This window comes from Puntigrus tetrazona, chromosome 11 (assembly GCF_018831695.1).
Source record: "Puntigrus tetrazona isolate hp1 chromosome 11, ASM1883169v1, whole genome shotgun sequence".
In the NCBI taxonomy this organism is placed as follows: domain Eukaryota; kingdom Metazoa; phylum Chordata; class Actinopteri; order Cypriniformes; family Cyprinidae; genus Puntigrus; species Puntigrus tetrazona.
Window position 1 is genome coordinate 21,507,294 of NC_056709.1, and position 20,147 is coordinate 21,527,440.

At 42.0% G+C, this 20,147-nt stretch overlaps 1 protein-coding gene across 1 annotated transcript in view; it reads left to right on the top strand.

Annotated features, from left to right (window-relative positions):
* The window catches only part of unm_sa1614 (un-named sa1614), a 35,183-nt gene that overhangs the window by 12,072 nt on the left and 2,964 nt on the right, over positions 1 to 20,147 (top strand). The window contains 28 exon segments of the mRNA XM_043251663.1: positions 256 to 309; positions 312 to 331; positions 8,718 to 8,819; positions 10,284 to 10,364; positions 10,366 to 10,385; positions 10,675 to 10,699; positions 11,445 to 11,581; positions 12,066 to 12,095; positions 13,685 to 13,847; positions 15,219 to 15,272; positions 15,274 to 15,345; positions 15,515 to 15,552; positions 15,554 to 15,592; positions 15,664 to 15,671; positions 16,742 to 16,804; positions 16,807 to 16,975; positions 17,417 to 17,505; positions 17,781 to 17,791; positions 17,793 to 17,849; positions 18,975 to 19,043; positions 19,046 to 19,104; positions 19,186 to 19,237; positions 19,240 to 19,372; positions 19,375 to 19,406; positions 19,409 to 19,431; positions 19,506 to 19,517; positions 19,519 to 19,682; positions 19,799 to 19,859. Coding sequence (XP_043107598.1) covers positions 256 to 309; positions 312 to 331; positions 8,718 to 8,819; positions 10,284 to 10,364; positions 10,366 to 10,385; positions 10,675 to 10,699; positions 11,445 to 11,581; positions 12,066 to 12,095; positions 13,685 to 13,847; positions 15,219 to 15,272; positions 15,274 to 15,345; positions 15,515 to 15,552; positions 15,554 to 15,592; positions 15,664 to 15,671; positions 16,742 to 16,804; positions 16,807 to 16,975; positions 17,417 to 17,505; positions 17,781 to 17,791; positions 17,793 to 17,849; positions 18,975 to 19,043; positions 19,046 to 19,104; positions 19,186 to 19,237; positions 19,240 to 19,372; positions 19,375 to 19,406; positions 19,409 to 19,431; positions 19,506 to 19,517; positions 19,519 to 19,682; positions 19,799 to 19,859 — 1,837 coding nt within the window.

Below are 20,147 nucleotides of genomic sequence, written 5' to 3' on the forward strand. Positions count from 1 at the left end.
GGATGGGGCAGCACACTCCAGGCCGGCTTGGCACTATCCCCATCAGTGTAAAATGTGTGTGTGCTGTGACTGATTGCTCCTGCCTTTATAGTCGCTTTCCTCCACGCTTCCAGTCTGTCACGCTGTTTTGAGGTGTGACTGGAATTTGAGAGAGCTGGAACCTATGAAAAAGGTGAGAGAGGAATAGAGATTCCTTGACAATTTACACTTCTTTTTTTTTATAGGACTTGAATTAAAATTTCTCTCCTGGGTCAGTTTCTTTTCAGGAATGTCTGGTTGCAACGGAAAAACTCAAGCAGTACATTGATGTTCCACGGGACAGCTGAGTGCTGTGAGAGTGATCCTGCCTATGTTTGTTGCTTAAAACAAATTTGTTCTTAATTTATTGAACGGATGACTTGTTCCAAACCCTACTTTTACAAAGATAATCAGCTGCAACTACACTTAAGAAATAAGGTCTAACAGCTCCCATGGTGTTTTTTTTTCTTCCTGTTTCTGTTCATGCTTTGTTTTGCCAAAGACTGTAAAACACAAATGCCCAAACTCAAATAAGTGGTGACAGGTTTATCCAAACTGCATTGTAATGCTGCATGAAAGGAAAAAGAGAAAATACCGCTACTCACTGCTAAATATATTGCCATATAAATAATAATTGTGTATTTTTGTTCTTTGTCATTCAAATTATTATATACTTTTTATACTTGTATTATCTCCAAATATAAACATAATAACAGTTATAAAATCAAAATAAATTGTATAATATATGATTTAATATAGAAACGTCATATGAATTCAGTACAATTTAAAATAATATATATATATTAAAAAATTCTAAAAGTATATTGTCAGATTATTGTTATCGCCATTACTTTTTGTTCTTTTGTTTTTATTTTTATTGCTGAATATTACTAATTTCAAATAACAATAATAATTATATTTCCTTTCAGTCGGTCACTCCGAGTCACGCCGATGACCGATTTAATTGGGATTCCCGCCTGAGAGACCAATCTACTTCAGTGTATCTAAACAAGCCAATTGAAGATTGGCATGCGCTAATCGCATCCAGCCGCCGCTTGATCGCTGGTGCCGTATAAATGCTTTGTGCCGGTGCAGCGATATTCAGCTTTTCGCCGAGCCGAAGGTGACTGTTCCGGGCCTCCAAAGACGACCCACGAAAGTGTTGAGTACGGCGCTTCAGCTGAGGGGAATGCTTTTCCCAGCGGCCGAGGTGGATTGCCAAGCAATCAGGCTGCACTCACTGTTTGTGTGCAAAACGGCTATCCCCTGTTGCCGCAGCACTGCAAGAGCATTCGCTGGAAAAGGCTTCTTTAAAGACGACGTTACGCCTGGCAAATCCCGACGCCTTTGGAAGACAGCGTGGTCTTGCTTCAGACTACGACACCCGTGTTTCTGGACGCGTGTTGTTACCTGGTGTTAGTGATGGTCACAATCAAGTACCGTGTGCTCCGGGCTTAGCACGCTGGAGGTGGCGTTGTGGATGAATCATTTCTCGCGGGAGATGGTCATCTCGGAGTGATGGGCGGCCTCTGGTCGCTTGAAAAGGAGGCGGAGCTTGTGTTTGCTCGACTTGGTTCTCATTCTGGCTGCAGACAGGTGGGCTCCCATTTCAGACACAAAGCTTAAACCTGCAACCAGTGAGCTGCAAAAGGCAGTCTGGACTACGTGCATCAGCTGGTACCCTCTGGCTCCTGATGATCAGAAGTCATCATTGCATCGGAAGGTGAGCCAGACATTTCAAGTGAAGATCCGGCGTTTCCGCGCCTACCAGGCGCTGGAAATGTACCCGGGATGATCTAGAAATGGTGGCTGGCGCTTGCTCAGGCCGCCGAGGTGATCGGGATCGGCGGAAACCCCACTGGCTTCCCGGCCTCGAGGCTGACGATTGGTATTTAAGGGCGGCTTGGCGCTGGTTCTCAGGGCCCCACCCCGGGTACCTTTCTTCCCGAAGTGCATGAGGAGCTTACTGGGACGTGGAAAGCACCTTTCACTGCCAGAAACTGCCCCAGTGGCTCCTCCTCCTTCACCACCCTGAAGCAGTGGCACAGCCAGGAGTTACGGTGATCATTTCCAGTGGAGCGTCAGGTTGGGATGCAGCTGTGTCCCAATGCGTCGCTTCCGCTTAGCGCGTGATCCTGGTGCTCCTCCCGGCCTGCAGGTACTCGCCGGGTTTGAACGGCAGTGCCTTGTGCGTCGTACGCTTTTCGCGCTCGCAGGTACACGCTGGCGTTGTTGCAGGTCTATCAGCTGGGCGTACTGAAGGATTCGTACAGGGGTGGTCGCGACCGAAGTTCTGAAAGAACTTGCATCGATGGACTCGGCGCCCACGCAGCTTACCAAGGTCACAACGCGTTCTGGGTTGCGCGATGGTCACTACGGTGGTCCAGAACGCCATCTGTGGCTGTGTCTGGACGGTTGGCGCGCGAGGTAGACAAGACACGCCCTTTGAATGCCCATGTCCCAGACCGCCACTTCGGGCGACGCAGTGGAGAATCCTTTGCCCAGCAGTTCTCCTCACGCCCAGAAGCAGACTGGAGTGTAAGAAACATCCTGCCTCGGCGCAGCTGCTGCCTTTCACCTGTACGGGCCGCATCGCCCACTCCCAGCCAGCTCGCCGCCGCAGGGTGCCCTGCCGCCGCCACCGCCTCCTGCAGTCAACGCGAGCAGCCCCCATCTAGGCAGCACTGCGGAGCTGGCAGCAGGGCAGCCACCCAGCCTGTCCAGGCTCCTGCCAAACCTGGAGGAAAGCGCGAGGTGCAAGAGGCCCTCAGATCCGGGATGGAGGGGAGCTGCTCTGGCCGGGCAGAGAATGTTGCCGCTACCTAAAAACCCCGACAAGAGCGTTTCCTCTGTTCTGGTCCCCAGGAGAGCGAGTATTGAGCGCCAGTTCCGCGCCACCCACGCCTCCCTTGGGCTAATATGCAGCAGGAAGATCAGAGGATTAACCAACAGCCTACCCGCCCCACTCTGGGCGGATGTGCGGTAAGAGTTGTACACACCAGACCCCGCCTGACCGGCCACGAGACGCCTCCAGCCGGGTCCCCAGCACTCGCTGCCCCATCGCCTGCATCGCCGGTGGTTCCGCCGAGCCGCTTAGTTCGGCTGCCCTGGATGCCTGGTTGAATCTTCCCAGGCTATCCCGTGGCTCTCGCGAACTCCTTCGACTTCTCGCCATGATCTGTTCATCCGCGCCCCCCTTAAGTTCAGTGGGATCCGCTATATGTCAGTGAACAATGCGTGTGCCCTGTCTTGTGGGCGGAGATTGCTGTCCTTCTAGTGAAGGCATCGATAAAGCCGTTTCCTCCAGCCGAGGAGGTCGGGGCTTACAGCCCATACTCAGTGCCTAAGAAAGGCGGTGGGTTGCGACCAATCTTGGATCTGTGAGTCCTGAATCGAGCACTCCCGCTCAGGATGTTGACAGAAACGCCTATTCAGCGTCCGTCCCAGGATTGGTTGCAGCGACGACCTGAAGGACACGACTTCGGTGTCGATTCTTCCGCTACAGGCCATTCCTGAGGTTGGCGCCGCCGTCGCAGTTATCAGCATAAGTCCTACCTTCGGCTCTCCCTGTCGCCACGCTGCCTTCTTCATGCAAGTCGCGAAGCAGCCCTTGCTCCACCGAGAGAGTAAGGCGCTCGCATTCTCAACCAACTGGATGACTGGCCTGAACCCGGCCCAGCTGTGCGAACACAGGATCTGGTGCTACAGCACTCAGCCAGTTGGGGTTTCAGGTCAACCAGAGAAGAGCAAATCCTGTCCAACGTAGAGGATCTCTCTTTCTTGGGATGGAGCTGATCTGGACGATCAGATGGCACACCTCACAGAGGAGCGTGCCAATTCGGTGTTGGAACTGCTTCAATATGTTCAAGAGCAGGATGGCGTCCCATTTGAAATATTTTCAGACATATGGCAGCCGCGCTACAGTGATGCCGCTTGGGACTAATCCATATGAGACCGTCTAACATTGGCTAAGCACGATCAGTCCCGAGGTGGGCGTGGCAAAGTGGCACTCACCGGTTCGGGCCAACACCGCCTGCCGCCAAACCACCCTCGCGGGTCGTGACTTCGCCTTCGGCCGAGTGCCCCGGAGAAGGTCCCAGGTATGCTGTGGTTTCACGGATGCTCTACCACCGCTGAGGGGCCACGACAACGGGCATGCAGTGTCAGGGGTTTGGACGGGCTCTCGAACCGCAATGGCACATCAACCGCCTAGTTGCTGGCAGTACATCTCGCCTAGGCAGTCTCGAACTGGCTCGAGGCCAGCATGTACTAGTCTGCACAGACAACATACTGACCGCTGCGCATCAACCAACAAGGTGGTCTACGCTTCCGTCGTGATGTCGCGAATTAGCTCTACCACTCCTCTCTCCTCCTATGGAGTCGGAAGTTCTGAGGTCGCTCTCGCCATTCACATTCCAGGAGGTGCAACCAGGCAGCCGACGTGCTGTCGCGAAGGTACTACCCGGAGAATGGAGACCCATCCCCGGGCGGTTCAGCTGATTGGGAACGCTCCTGAGCCACTCAGGTAGACCTGTTTGCCTCCAGAGACTTCCCACGCTCCACCGGGCACACAGCCGAAGGCGGGCCTTTGCAAGTATGTATTTCAGTGAGCCTCTCTCTTGCACAGACACTGTGCAAGGTCAGAGGACTAGAGCAGGTCTTGCTAGTAGCACTTACCGGGTGAAGACTTGGCTCCTAGAATCCCAGGCCGCGACAGCCCCCTCCTTGGCCGATCCTCTGAGGAAGGATCTTCTGACTCCAGAGATGGGGCACTTGGCACCCGTGTCCAGACTCTCTGGAAACCCATGTCTGGTCCCTGATGGGATGCGGAGGTTTCAGGTGACTCCACCTCAAGAGGTAGTCGACACCCATTCTTCGGCTAGAGTGTCATCTACTAGACAGGCCTATGCCTGGAAGTAGAGCCTGTCTGGCCGAGTGGTGTTCTTCTCAGGTGAAGACCCCGAATTGCCCTACTGGGGCCGTGCTTATCTTCTGCAGCAAGGGGTTGAGCCAAGGCTGTCTCCCTCCACCCTTAAAGTCTACGTGGCTGCAATCGCTGCAAATCATGACCCCATAGATGGGAGGTCTGTGGGTAAGTATGGCCGGATTATCAGGTTCCTGAGGGAAGCCAGGAGGTTGGATCCCACGGCCCTGGGCCAGCACCTCTTTGGGACCTGTCTGTAGTGCTGACAGCACTGCAGTAGGCCCGCTTGAACCCTTGCCAGCAGTTGTGCTAAAGTTCTTTTTATCTATGAAGACATTGTTCTGCTCGCATTGGTCATTCTCCATCAAGAGGGTAGGGGACCTGCAGCTTTTCGGGTCGATCGCATCTGCGTCACAGTTTGGGCCTGGGCGGATTCCTGCGGTACCACTGAGGCCACGGCTCGGCATGCGCTCCAAGGTTCCCACTACCCTTCAGAGACCAGGTGGTGGAACCTTCAAGCGCTGCCCCTGGAGTGAGGCAGACTCCAGCCCTGACGCTGTTTGTCCCTGGGCCCGAAAGCACTCCGATGCCACGCTGACCGGACACAAAGCTTCAGGACCAGTCCAGCTCGCTTGTCACAGAGGCCGGCAGAAGGGGGAGTGCCGCCCAAGCAGAGGATGGCTCACTGATAGTGGACGCCATTACCTCAGCATACTACACAGTATGCCCTGCCCCCTTCAGGTTGCGGCACACGGCAAGTGTTGCATCGCCCTGGGCGGTGGCTCGCACCTGACAGATTGTAGAGCTGGGCGGGCTGGCGACCCTCAACACGATTAAGGTTGGGGATTCTATAGCCACGTGGTGGGGAACCGGCATCCTCCTGTGTTCACCTCAAACTGCAGAAGCACTGAGGCCCGGTTTCGTCGGCTTGTTAACCGCCTCCAGAGCGCTCCATACAGTAGACCCGTCGTAGCTCCTCCATTCCCCTCGGCAGCCAGATGTTGGCGGAGCATCCGGCGCCAGGCCCTTCCTTGATGAACTGGTGAGAACTGGAGGGCTGGGAGCAAGTGTAAAGTACCCTAAGAGGACTTTATGTGTGTATTTCACGGCATAGCCTTAGAGCCCTGGTAGGTTTCCGGCAGACCTTTCTGCCCGCCTAAGAGGGTTCAATCACCTCCAATTTTCCATATGCAAACTGAAATACTGTCCATATGCGACTGCTCCGAGACCTCTCCCACGGGAAGGCTGACTTCAGACGTCCTCGTTCACTAGAACGTGGACGCTTCCAGCGTTCCAGTCTTACGGTAATGGGCAGTGCTACAAAAGTAGCTGGCTTCTGTGGTTGAGCTCCGGCTCACGCCGATAGACTGAGGGGCTTGTAAGTCTCTACAGGACATTGGAAGAGTGCAGCCCATGGCGCTTTGGTAGGGGATCTAATTGGCCGGTCATCCGGACGCGACTCGAGTGACCGACTGAAAGGGAACGCCCTCGGCTGATGCATGTAACCCTCGCTCCCGGAAGAAGCGGAACGGAGACGCCACGCCCGCCGCCACGGGCAAAGTTGCACCTCTGCCGAAGGGGCCGGCCACCAGCCCGGCTCCTCAGCGGAAAACCCGAATATGCGCTGCACCCGCCGCTTATTTATACACGCTACGTGATCAGCGCAGCTGGATGCGATAGCGATGCCAATCTTCAATTGGCTTGTTTAGATACACTGGCAGATTGGTCTCTCAAGCGAGATCCCACCCGCCGTCATCCGACGTGACGTCTCCGCTCCCTTCTTCAGGGGGAACGAGGGTTACATACGTAATCTAGACGTTTTTCTATTATTATCATTATTAGTATTACTTCTAATTCCATCCTTTTAGCTCTTATCTTATAAAGCACAATGCGACTGAGATATTTTTTACCACTTGACAAATTTCTTAGCTTAAATGTAACATAATTATACTAAACTGACATTCTGAATGTAAATGTGCGCTATCATTTAAGGAGTAACGGTTGGTTGAGAAAAGGCTGGAATGCATAATAAGTGTTGAATTCAAACTAGCTTTAATAATACAGACAGATAACCTGTATATTATCTGTCAAGCAATTTGATAGATTAGGCACTATATACTCCAAATCCATTCAGGCAAACAGATGAGTCTGTGTGTGTGTGTGTGTTTATTGGAGGCATGGTCATGTGGTGGGATGCTAATCGGTATTCAGAACACATCTCAATTTTACAGCAATGAAGCTCAGGATGAGCACGATGATCGCCCAACTACTTAATCCATGCTATAACATAGATCCCCAGTGTATTATTATTAACATTTTCATGAATTATATTTAATGAAATATTTCTATGTATTCCATCTCAAAAGCAAGGCTGAAAATTGAAAAGTACTCGTATCCTTTACATCCTTTTTCATTCTCAGACAAATATATGTCAATCCAAGTGAGTCGACACTCATGCTGAGCAGCCACCGACTTTGGGCAATCGCTCTGCATCTTTGGCGGCATCCCATCATCCTCGAGCTAACACAGTGCATTCTCAATGTTCTTCATCTCTCTACCTCCCTACGCATTGTGTTAGTCAGCCCAGATCAATAGTTTGTAGGCTAAAAATAGTTCAGCCGATCATCTCAATATGTGTACACTCCACACTGATGTTACAGAGCTGGCAAGTGACTCACGTTGAAGTATTAGTGGTTTTTACTTAACAAGGCCAGAATCTTAGATATAAAAGTTTCATCCGCTAAAAACTATTTTATTGGTATAGTTGGACTGTTGGTCTGGTTTTATCTGGTTAACTCCGCTGGATCTCCCTGCTGATTGACAAGCATCCAAAATTTCTTTTATGTCGGTTAACTAACAAATACTTTACAAGCAAATGAAGCCTGATAAAAAAATATTACATGAAAACTTGGTCAATTTTTGAAACACAATTACAATAATGAAAATAAAAGCTAATTAAAAACATAAATAAATAATATAGTAAATAATCACATCTGTAATTGTCTAGTTTTTTTACATAATATATTTGTGTATACTGTGTACATTTATTATGAATATATAAATACTAACACATGTATGTATATATTTCTTAAGAAAAATATGCTGTTTTTATATTATATTCATATATATATATATATATATATATATATATATATATATATATATATATATATATATATAACATCAAATTTAAATAAATATATAAATGCATTTTCATGTAAAGACTTTCAAAATAAATACTGAATGTGTGTGCTTTAATATGTAAGTAATGAACACAGTACAAACACATATTATGTAAAGAAAATTTTTATTTTGCATGCAGTTAATCTTGACAGCCGCTAATAATAATATATATGAATAATACTAAAATGAACACTGCTAAAAACGAACCAGAACCACATTTTAATGATGGTAAAATGTGATGCTTTTAGAGTGAACATCCCAGATTCTCACTGTAGAACCACAAATAGAGCTGCTTTGTTTGCTTCTGAGCACGGCGATCAAGGTTAACAGCCTCCGCCGCTTCTATGTCACACTGACACAATCGGAGAAAAATCAGCACTGTAAGCAGCTGGTAACAGTACATTTATGACTGATAAAGCAGACGGCTTCTCAGCTGCAGTGAAGCTGTGAGTGACAAAGACAACTTAATGAAAGGGCCATTGTCTTACCAAAGCCTAAGTAATTACATATGTAAAACACAGCTGAAGCAATGTACAAGGAGGAGAGGATGTGTTTGGAGGAATTAAGCGTGTGTGTGTGTGTGTTTATATAGATCAAACATAAGCAGGAAGATGAGAAGAGACAGCTCTGTTCTCTCAGAGATCATTCAGACCGACTCTGGCAGCCTGAATTCAAGGAGGTAAAGAATGACACTGTTTGCACTCTCTTGGCCCTCGCGCCACTGGCACACACACATTTTTCTTGCTTTGGAATTTGCACATTTCTCATGCGTGCTTTCCCCTTATTACACTCTGCAGCTTTTCAATTTCCAGATTTTGAAACAGGTTTTTAATCCTTTTCTTTGTCTATGATCTTGCATTGTGAGGTTTACTGTAGCTGAAGGCTTGTATGTAAAGTGGAGATCAAAGTGTTGTCACAAGGATCATTTCAGTGTCTAGTACAAAAACTGACTGTTGTGCATTGTATAGGATCAAGCGCTATGTAAGCCATCAAGTTGTGCTCTATGTTTTTCCTGTCTCAGAGTTCACTCCACACCATTGATTCACCTCCAGGAAACAATAACATTTCCATGTTACTGTGCATGGTGGTATATTATTTGTCAGGTAATAAACAGACAGGGTCTTAAGGAGTAATTTGTTAGTCCTATTCAAGTATTTAATGGGATTATGGTGGATGGGGATCAATGTATTTGTTATTGCCGATCATCTTCTACACAATTAAAAGTAATAATAAAATTGACTGGAAATGAAGGGCAGCTATTAATATAATTGTTTTTCTAAATGCCCTACTGACAAAATAGCAGTCTAGAGAGTGTTGAGACTTTTTTTTAAATTAGCATGTGATTGTTCTGCATGTTCTGTCACCTCATGTTTCCCCACTGTAGCTGAAATAATGTATATGAAATTTTCACTGTAGTGATGTCTATTGTAATTCTAGAACTGTTAATACATTTTTTTTAATTATTTTGTTTATTATTTTATTATTTTAGTAACAATTACACTTCAGGTATGTTTGGAATGGTGTCCTTGTATTATTTAACCCAAAAATATTCCTCTTTTTTTGTTTAGTTCATAAATGACATGAGTTAAAAGATGAATGACATTTATCTGCTTCAGATTTCTTGCACGATTGCCTCTTCATCATAAGTGTGAGCTGGTACTCTTCGTATAGCACTTCTCTGCATGAATGATGAAGTTTGTGTGACTTTCCCAAGCTCGAGTAGTTTGGGTTTCAGGTTCAGCTACGCCAGCTAAAAAAAGAAACCTTGAGTCATCATTTAATCCCCCTCATTTCATTCTAAGCCTTATGATATCTCTTTTCCAGAAATACAAAAGAATGTACTTTACACAATGTTCAAGCTGCTATTTCTATTAAATAAAAGTGACTCAAAGTAATTCTAGTTACATGGGACTGATTTTATCGGCCTTTATCATTTTCAGCTGAAAGTCCATGGTTTCCTTCCAAACGCTCATCTCTATCAAATGAGAAGAAGGAACATTTGTGTTCACAAGAACAAAAAGAAATAAAAATGATACACTACCTATCCCTTTAAGCGTTTTTTGTGCAATTCTATCTATAGAGGCTATGAACATCAACAAAGCTTTTTAAGGCCACATATAGCAAACCATAACATTCCCGCTTATGTTTCTTTGTTCAGGATTCTCTGAGCAGACAGACTGTGTACAGCATGCATCAGCTTCAAGGCAATAAGCAATATGGCACAGAGAAATCAGGCTACCCTCTACAAGAGGAGTGATGGGTAAATGAACGAATGTTGTAGCAAACGGCCAGATATTATCAGAGTCCTGCCTCGATCCTGCATTTTTCAAACGTGAAGTATAATCCAGTCATTCATTAAGATTTCGCTTGATAGATCCTTTCTGAAGCGCCTGGTAGCCCTTCATTTCAAATTATTCATGTGTTGTGTGACACGCTGTGCTGGGAATTTCCACACGATTCGTTTCTTACTTACTATATAGCTTTGTACACTGAGGAGAATGTGATGTGATTCTGTGCCGTAATCTCATTTCTCTAATAGGCTGAGGAAGCATGTGGCAGAAGAGGAAATGTACCGCAGAACTGCTATCTACCATCGCTATGGAACTGTGAGTATTCATCGCCTGCAAATCCAGCAGAAAGCATTTATTCTTCAAGGATTCTGTGATAAATGCGAATGCATCCTAGATATAGGATGTCTAGCCTTTACAGGCGCGGTTATGCCGCCGTGAGAGAAGCATTAGTAAAGCACCCTTTGGGTTTTTAGTTTGCAAAATGAAAGTGACATATTTCTATCAGAATGTCTGTAAGGTCTATGCAGACTCATTAGGAAATTTTGCTGCATGAATATGATATCAACAACTCGCCTTAAAAATGGCGTTTTTACACGTGTATTGTAGTATTGTAATGTGTAAATCTTTCCTTTAATTTTGTAAAATCTAGTGAATAAGGACACACTGACACACTGATATATTAAAATTTTGTTACACTACAGTTCAATGCTACACTAAAGTTTAAAAGATAAGATGTATAATGTATATGAAGTCTCTTTGCTCAAAATTAAAAATAAAAATCTGAAAAACTGATTACTTCAGTTTTTTGTCTCACATCATTTACATATCTTATAATCTTTATGTTTCTTATTTATTAATTACGTATTATTATTTGCTTATTTTATTTACAATATATGAATATTCAACTATTTATATTTTATCTCATATTTTACATTTTATGTTTGTGATGTTTAGTTGTGTGGATATTTTCTCCAGCTGAAACTCAGTTGATACACAGTACAAACGAGGTAAATTAATGTCACGATTAGTTGAGGATGAAGTGCTATGTGTTTGTTGCAGCCAATAAATCACCAGCTAAACTCAACCTCCTCACCTGCCAAGTCAAACTAAGTCTGGAAGACAAGAAACATGACCCCATCTCACGTGAGTTAATCCATTCATTCCTCAGCATTCTCAACGAGAGGCTCATCCCATGTGTGGTTATAATAGAAAATAAACCCCACGAAGGTAGATTTTCAGATCTTCACGTCAAGCCAGCTTACTACTTTCAGTGGATATTTTTGGGTAAGAGAACTGCTTAATTGTATCTGCATGCATCCATGCATTATTCTGGCCTCAGGTCTCTAGTGCCATTATTATGTTATGTAACTATCGTGGCATATGTTGGGTTATATAATACTGAGTCCTTGAACTAAAGGCAGGTTTTTCTGAAAACAGGCACTGTTTAAATTCTGCATTTACACTCAACACAAATAGTTCCTTCCTGCATTTGTATTTTAACAAAAGACTCAAACCTGTTTTATCTCTCCTACTTCGTTTGCTTGATTACACGTTAGCTGGAAAAGAAGGAGGAGGAATTCGTGAATTTGCAAGGAATAACGAGGATTGTTGTTTTTTTGTTTTTGTATAACGCAACGTACTATTTTCTGGGCTGATGATGAATCTGATTGTGTGGCGAAGTATTCAGGAAATTGTGAGCGCCAAAAAGAAAGAATTGTTTATTCAGCGACAACAAAGCAACAAATGGCCTTCTTTGGTGGTGTTAATATCAGCTCTGAGAACCCACTAAGCATTTATTACCTGGATAAGCCTGATTATCATAATTACACATAAATCCAAGCAATATAAAGCAACACACTATTTTTTTTCTTTCTTGCTACTTACGCTTTTATCTATAACTATGCACATCATCAATTAATACAGGATATTTAAATAATACTGTTTTAAAATTTAATTATACTTTTAAATATTGAGTAATTAACTACATATAGTTACTATATGGTTAGTCCCTTATTAGGTTACTTGGATGCAATCATGCATATTTTAATGTCATTAGTACGTAAATAACGTAACAAGGACACCATATAAAAATAAAGTGTTACCAAAATTTCTAAAGAGCTTGATGCTTTTTTAGAATTTTCAACAGGGTTTAGTTAATATCCTGGCTGTGAACTATGATTTAATACTTTCTAGTTGGATGCAAGAGAAAGTATCATCATTCTGATTCGCATCTGCTGGAGATATAATCCTATTTTTTTTTTTGAGAAAACATTGCATTTCTACTAATCGTGTTGAATAGGTGCATTAATGTTTTTATTGAAGAATGACACATTAGACCGAGTAAAAAGGATAAGAAGACTTTTACAATGTTTCAGAAAAAGAAAATTGTAGAAATAGATGTTTATGGAATTACACTTACATGTATTGGAGAAGAAATAATGGCAAACAAATATTGCATCAATAAATTAATTTTAAAACGTAAGTTTAAAAGAAAACATTATAAATTTGAAACACGCTTTGAACAAGCTTAATAAGAGTGAATAAAAAAGAGACTTTTAATATATAAAATTATACCAAGCCCAAAGCTTTGAACGCTTGTGCAATTAGCTTTATCACCGCTTAATAAACACGCTTGTATAAAGATGATCTCAGAGCTTACAGACTCACTGATTTCATGGTCTCTTTTAAAGAGAAATGCTTTTAGTCTGCCAGACACTGATCTGTCTGAAGTCTCGCCCATCGCATGTGACTGCCAGATGAGAATGTGGACGGCGTCAGATAGGGAAAAGAGCTTGGTATCATTTTCAGCTTGCACACACACACACCTCCCAAGCTGACCTTTCCATCTTGACAACGTAACAGAGCCTCCTTGGAGAGAAAGAAAATATGTAACATTTCTTCTGATGGCTGTCTGCATAATGATTGAAGTGCTCCATGTCAGATCACAGCCCAAGCTAAAATGTCAGAGCTGAAGAGGAGCGAGTCAAAAGATTATTGATAGTCACATTTTTTTTTACAAAACAAATTTATTCACTAACAGAATTGCCTAAAGCCTTGCACTGCTTACAAAAATCCCCAAGCTGTGACCGGAGGGCGTCTTCATTAACTGCTGATGAACTCTGATGTAACTTGAAGCAGGATCATTAGTCACAAATGACTTTTTCTACGCATGGTGCTACCTGGAAATACTGATGTTATTTCGATCTGTGTTTCTTATCGCCTCTAATGGTTATATATTTGTTTTTGCACCATTCTAAAAAAATATCAGGTGGATATCTGTGCTTACAAACAGTAAGCAGGAAGCTCTAAATGTGGCTCTGGATGAGAGGAAGCCGAGTGGGGAAAACAGCGCGAGGATCTGACAATGAGCTATTACTGAGATATTCCGCCGCTTGCCTGGAAACAACGTTTGCTGTGACTGTGGGTTCCAGGTGCAAAATAAAATGTTTGCAGTAACACAAATGTTTTTGACATGCACGTAAAGCATTGGCGCTACCATTTTGCATGAATAGTGTAATAATTCAGAATACCATTTTAGTTTCTCTAGTCTTTAAATATTTTGTTTAGTACAAGGGTTATAACTTGTTAGTGTTTTAGTTCCAGAAGACTGTAAAATGAAAATGGGGTTAAAAGTGAGTTCGGCCATCTTAGCTACAAACGTCTAAAGTCAAGGGAAACTAACACCCTACAGCAGACAGCTTATAAGGATAGGAGTTCTTTGTGTTTGTTTCAGCAGCGCAGTTGGAATAAAACAGGCTTAGAAAACAGAAACTAAGCAGTTTAAGCAAACAGCTGCTTTAGAAAATGGGCCCTGTCTAACACCTTGAGCTGGTGCTCTGCTCATGCTGTTTTTCCTGGCCTATGCACAACCATGTTTAATTAAATTACAATCCAGTGAGTGAACATGAGCGAAACGGCCTGGAAGGATTTATTGGCACATTTCTCTAAGAATTAAGCAATGTTTTGGCTGGAGAGTTCAGATTTTCCGGCTGCACTCTTTCCTTGCAAAAGCAAGAGCATGTGTCACTGAATACTACTGGAGCTTAACTTGGCTGTTATAATCATACTAATTATAATATTTTGAATTAACTTTTTCGTTTTAGATTTTCAGTTTTAATTAAGGTTTTAGTTTGAATGTATTTATTTCATGCTACATACTATAAATATATTTTTAAATTTATACTTTGTATTTAAAGTTTGATATTATTCAGAGACTGACACAACTTATCAAAAGTGACATTAAAACACATTTTTAGACTTTTACAATGTTAAGAAAAGTGCATTGTATAAGTAATATGCAAAAGTAATATTTAATTATAAAGGTTATATCAGTAAATCTGAGTTATCTTTCAGTAAATAATAGATTATATACAAAATAAAATGTATTTTAAATATATTACTTTTCACTAAAGTATTGTAGTTTTATTGATTTTGTTGTTGTTTTCATTTATCTTTAAATGAATAGTTCACCCAAAAAGAAAATTTGTTCATTCTGGTCATCATTTATCACCTCAAGTAGTTCCAAACCTGTATGAATGTCTTTGTTCACAAAGGAAGATATTTAAAAATATATATTTTATTTTGGTCTTATATCTTTTTTTTTGCAGCATTTTTTTCTACTATGGAAGCTGGGTCTTTATTTGTACTGTAAATAAGGTAATTTCAATGCAAAAACACGAGGGATATAAAATGGCTTATTTTGCTGCTATAGTTGTATTTACAGTTACTTAGCCCTTTTTTAACCCCAGTTTCTGACTGTCAGGCAGCTGATAATATGTTTATCTTATATTCTTTCCTTTCAGATCCGCTCTTGGATCTCTATAAACCTGGGAATCTCAATACTTATACTTGAGTGCCTTGTGGATACATCGGGAAATGGTGACATTATTCACGATTCAATACTGACAACCGGGCACTTCAGAATTGCTGGTGAGGATCTACAGTGCCTAACAGATGAGGAAAATTTATTTATGCGCTGTTTACTGTAGCAGGTTGTCATCTTTAACGATCCATGTATAGAGAGAGTTCTTCACAGTATGACAATATCAGCAATTGTTATTATCCCAAGATTTATGGTTCTTTCTCCTTTGCTCCTTAGCTGGCAAGAAACGTGGGGAATCTGGGCTTAATGAAATTGTGAGGCCAATCTTCCCAGTCCCTCTGTGAAGCCAGCAGAGTGACATGTGAGTGATGAGCAGCTCTGTAATAGCTTCAAATGGCAGCCAAATGGTCTCTGTGTGTCCATAGCACCCTGTGTCTTTAGCGTTTCCTAGCATTCGTATCTCGCTCAATTTATTTGATTTTTTCTGCAAAGAGCACTATTCCTGACTGGGCCGGCCTTAACCTCGTCTGTACACAATTAACCTGTCTGCAGATGGTGCAAAGCTTTTAAATTTGTTTTAAATTGATCATCTGGGTGAAAATCATTTAAAAAAGCTGAGGAACATCCAAATTATTTTAACCATCAAACCTAACAGTCTGATTTAGGATATATATTGTTTTCACTATTCTACTAGCCGCCCAATAATGAAATGTTTATTATTAGATTGTCAGCACAGAGCCCTGAAATAACATGTTAAGAGGATACGCTTAGTCTACTCCATTGTTCGCCTACATCCATATCAGAAATCATTCTAATATGCTGATAATAGAAACATTTCTTAACAAACTGTGAAGATATATATACAATTATTCAAAAATAGATATCTTTGTACATATCTTTCTAAATGTATGTACTTTTTTTAAACATATTTTTGTAAAAAAAAAATAATTCTTTCAAGAAAATAAAATCTTTCTGGCCTAGCAGTAGTTGTAATACTAAAGGTACAGGCAAAAATAATATGCAGTTTTGAGGATCAAATAGGTGCAAGTTGGTCACGTGACATAAATAACAGGTGCTTTTTTGTTGAAGAATATTTTGATTTTTGATTAACATAACTGAGTTGGGACTTCAGGCGCGCTATTAAAGCGTGGCCCCTTTAAGAGTCCCTACAGCTGTTATCTGCTGGTGTCTGGGTCTCAGAGCCTAGGGCTGGATTTTGTCCTAATGGCAGTCTCTGCAGTGTTTCAACCCACATCTGCCCAACAAGTTGTAACCTGAAAAGAGAGGAGATTTGCATTAATGAGAGCTCCAGTTACGTTGTCTCCTGCCATCTGTGGCTTGTAATGCTCTAGTAGACATGGCTGAGATATTACAAATTGACACCTGTTAATTCCTCTGCCATTTTTTTGATAACCAATAAACCTGTTATAATAATCGAAGCATTTTGTGGCCATACGAAAGGATTTACCCTTCAAAGTATATGGTGGGCAGTTTGCACATGAGCGCGCTCACCCGAAACGGCGCGCAAATACCTGCAGGACGCTGTGCACAGTCGGGATGTCTTCAGCCTCTACAGCTTTACGCTGAGAGAATGGACTTCAGCCTGCCACCGCCATGTCCCCTACAGGTCAGCAGATATAAGCCTCCTGGGCTTAGAAAAGACAGTCCAATCAGGCTAGCATCGCTCAACCTGTGTCTTCTGCAGAACTTAAAAAAGAGATATCTCAAGAACGCTTGGTAACTAAACAGTTCTATACTACTGACTTACTGTATTTTGTCCATACACTGTGTCAATGGCCACTGTAATTTTAATTGTAACCAAACTTTCAAAATATCTTATTTTACATTCCTCAAAAGAAAGAAAGCTTTACAGGTTTGGGAACGTAGAAGGTCCTCAGATGAGTGCATTACCTAACTGTAGATCTTGGCTACTTCTATTTTGCTTACAATTGCGTATTATATTTTGATAGGAAAAGGGAAATTGCACTACACCTAGCCGTCCCATTGTCTGACAGACTCATCATGTGGCTGACTTTGTTCCACAACTGGTCGGTTAGAAAAAAATATTGTTATTCTGAAAGGCCTTTGAGCAGATTCAGCATGTAGATTATCTCATCATAACTGCCTTTTCCTCTGCTTCGTTTCAGCATAATCTGGACGTCGTTAGACTGCGTGAAGGGGGAATACTGCTTTGCATTACTGCTGTCATAATAACAAAACCGGGAGTGCCTTAAACTTGCTCAGAGCCAAGGCCAACACTCATATCAGTGAGTGACTCTAAAACCACAAACACATTTTTGCTGGGAGTTGTTTAAGCTTAATGACGCCTGTTTATTCTGTACAGTTTTTAATTTGAAGTTGCATCTTTAATAGGCGTTAGTTTTAACATCAAAATATGTCTGAGACTTGTTTCTATAGTATAGGGTTTGGTTGCCGTCGTATGCTCAATGCGTTCACGGCTGGCTTGGCTCTGTTCGTCAGGAGTTGATTTACAGGAGCAGATGATAATTGTGCTGATGAAAAATTGCTGTTCTGGTGATAGAGAATGATAATGGGAGAGACGGGGACAATGGCTCGCAGATTGGCTAATACGCTGTGCGAGAGTCAGTGAGTCAAAGGGCTTTTCAGCTGAAACTTGTTAAAGTGCCTGTACATTAGGTATTTGCGGTAACTGTTGTGTATTTCACTTTGTTGAACCAATGTCTGGCAAAAGTTACAGCACTGGGCCATATCTAGGTCATTTTCTATAAGCAGGATCCTGGTATTTCAGTAGCTCAGATGCTTGTGACAGTTGATTTCTTTAAGGAGAAGATCAAAAAAGAGTATATTTACATTTGTAACATTTAATACCTGCATAAGAATTAATAGTTTTGTGAAATTTATGCCTGGAAATTACAACAAGGTAATATATTTTATAATATAACTAGCTATAAGTACATAGCTAGAAAAATATACAATACTTTGTTAGATATTGTTTTGTGGGAAGCTTGTATTTATTCATTAGATCAAGAATACAGAAATATAACTAATATAATTACAATAAAAACTGCTTTATATGTTCTCTTATATTTTTATTTATATTTACTCTTTTCAATTAAATTACAAATCTGAATTTTCAGCAGCCATTATCTAGCTCCTCACTGACTCTCGATTTTTCTGCAAATAATTTTCATATTCTGAATGAATGCTCAAGAAACATTTGTTTTATCAGTGCTGAATCTTCTTCTAGTTCTCTCTTCAGGATTCTGTAAATGGAATTAAACAAAATATTTTATTTAAAATAGAAATCTTCTGTTAAATTTCATATGTCTATACTGGTCAGTTTTTATTTAATGTATCTTCTTGCTGAATAAAAGTATTATTTGTGATCATTTAACCAGTCTTAAAGGAATAGTCTACCATTATTGACTACCTCAAGTAGTTCCTAACTCCCAGTGAATTTCTTCATACAGGAAAGGAAGATATTTTAAGGAAGGATGTAAGCAGGTTATATTTATCACCACTGATTTATAGTTTTTTGTAGTGGTTTCAAGTCAGTGGTGACCAAAACAGCCTGTTACAAACTTTCTTTTTTGGCTTATGATATAGATTACACTAATACTGCAGCAGTAATACCAGCAACTTCTACAAACTCTTAATCTTCTTTTAAAAACATGTTTACAACTTATTACAAACACCTAGAGGTCATGGAAAGGAATTAATAAAAAATTGTCTGTAATGATGTGCCGTGGTTCAGATCCACCAATCACAGAACAACTAATTCAACATGCACGTGCACGCGGAGTATGGAGTGGAGACTCGCGGTAAGACGATTCTTATGTAGAGCTTAATGGTGACTTAGATGACAAGGTGTACAACATAAATAAGTCTATTTGTTTTGTAGAACCATCATGCAATTCATTGTTCAAGGTGAAAACTTCCATTTTTGTAGATGTGGGCCCGTGAAGAAGGAGCATTAGGACGGCCTTCAGCTTGTATCACAGTAGCTCTGCCTCCTCACTCTGTGTGGAGGAGGAAGTGCCGGAGGGGGGTTGTTCTAACGTGGGCTTTGAGGCTGGCAAATGGCCCGTGGAGAGAACTCGGAGGGAGGTGTGGACGCCAGCCCCTGCAACTCAGACACGAGCGCATGGAGCAGTAGCCTCCGCCATTCCCTTCATCGCCCTGTGACTGCCACTGCCACCTCGAGCTCAGAGGTGAAAACTTCTTCTTTCTTCTGTTCTTGTCTTCTTACAGTCTTGCTTTACTTCCTCCTCGTGCACCTCTCCAGCCCAAACATCCCTCTCCTCCCCTCCCATGAGCTCACCTGATGGCTGGACGTCCCATGAAGTGAGCAGCAGTAAGAAATCTAACCCCTCCTCCCCTCTTATCATCCTGGGTCACAAGCGCACCTATTCTGAGCCCGCCTCAGATGCCCCCAGCCCCACGCTCACGGCAGGATCAGCAGGTACGCTACAAACTGCCAGGTGGTTCCTCGATTCACTGGTCATTGTGTGTGAAAACCCTGAACGCATATTTTCTTGTCAGTGTTTACAAGCTTAATAAGTATGTTGTTTTATACAGATTATGGAGTACCTGCTGGCCCGAGGAGCTCATGTCCAGACTCACCTTTCCAGAAGTGTGTGTAAGTGCATTTGGGGTCATAAATTATGTGTTTTTCTCTGTGTGTTTCAAGTAAAGCATTAGCAGGCAAATTTAATTTATTTAGTTAAGGTGCCAACTGTGAGTAAAATTCTGGTTTAAAAAAGAAATAGAATAAAATTAATTGGCTAGGACGTTAGATAAAGCCACATTAATAATAATAAATATAATTTTAATATATATATGAGAGTATGTGAGATAGTATATATATATATATATATATATATATATATATATATATATATATATATATATATATATATATATATAT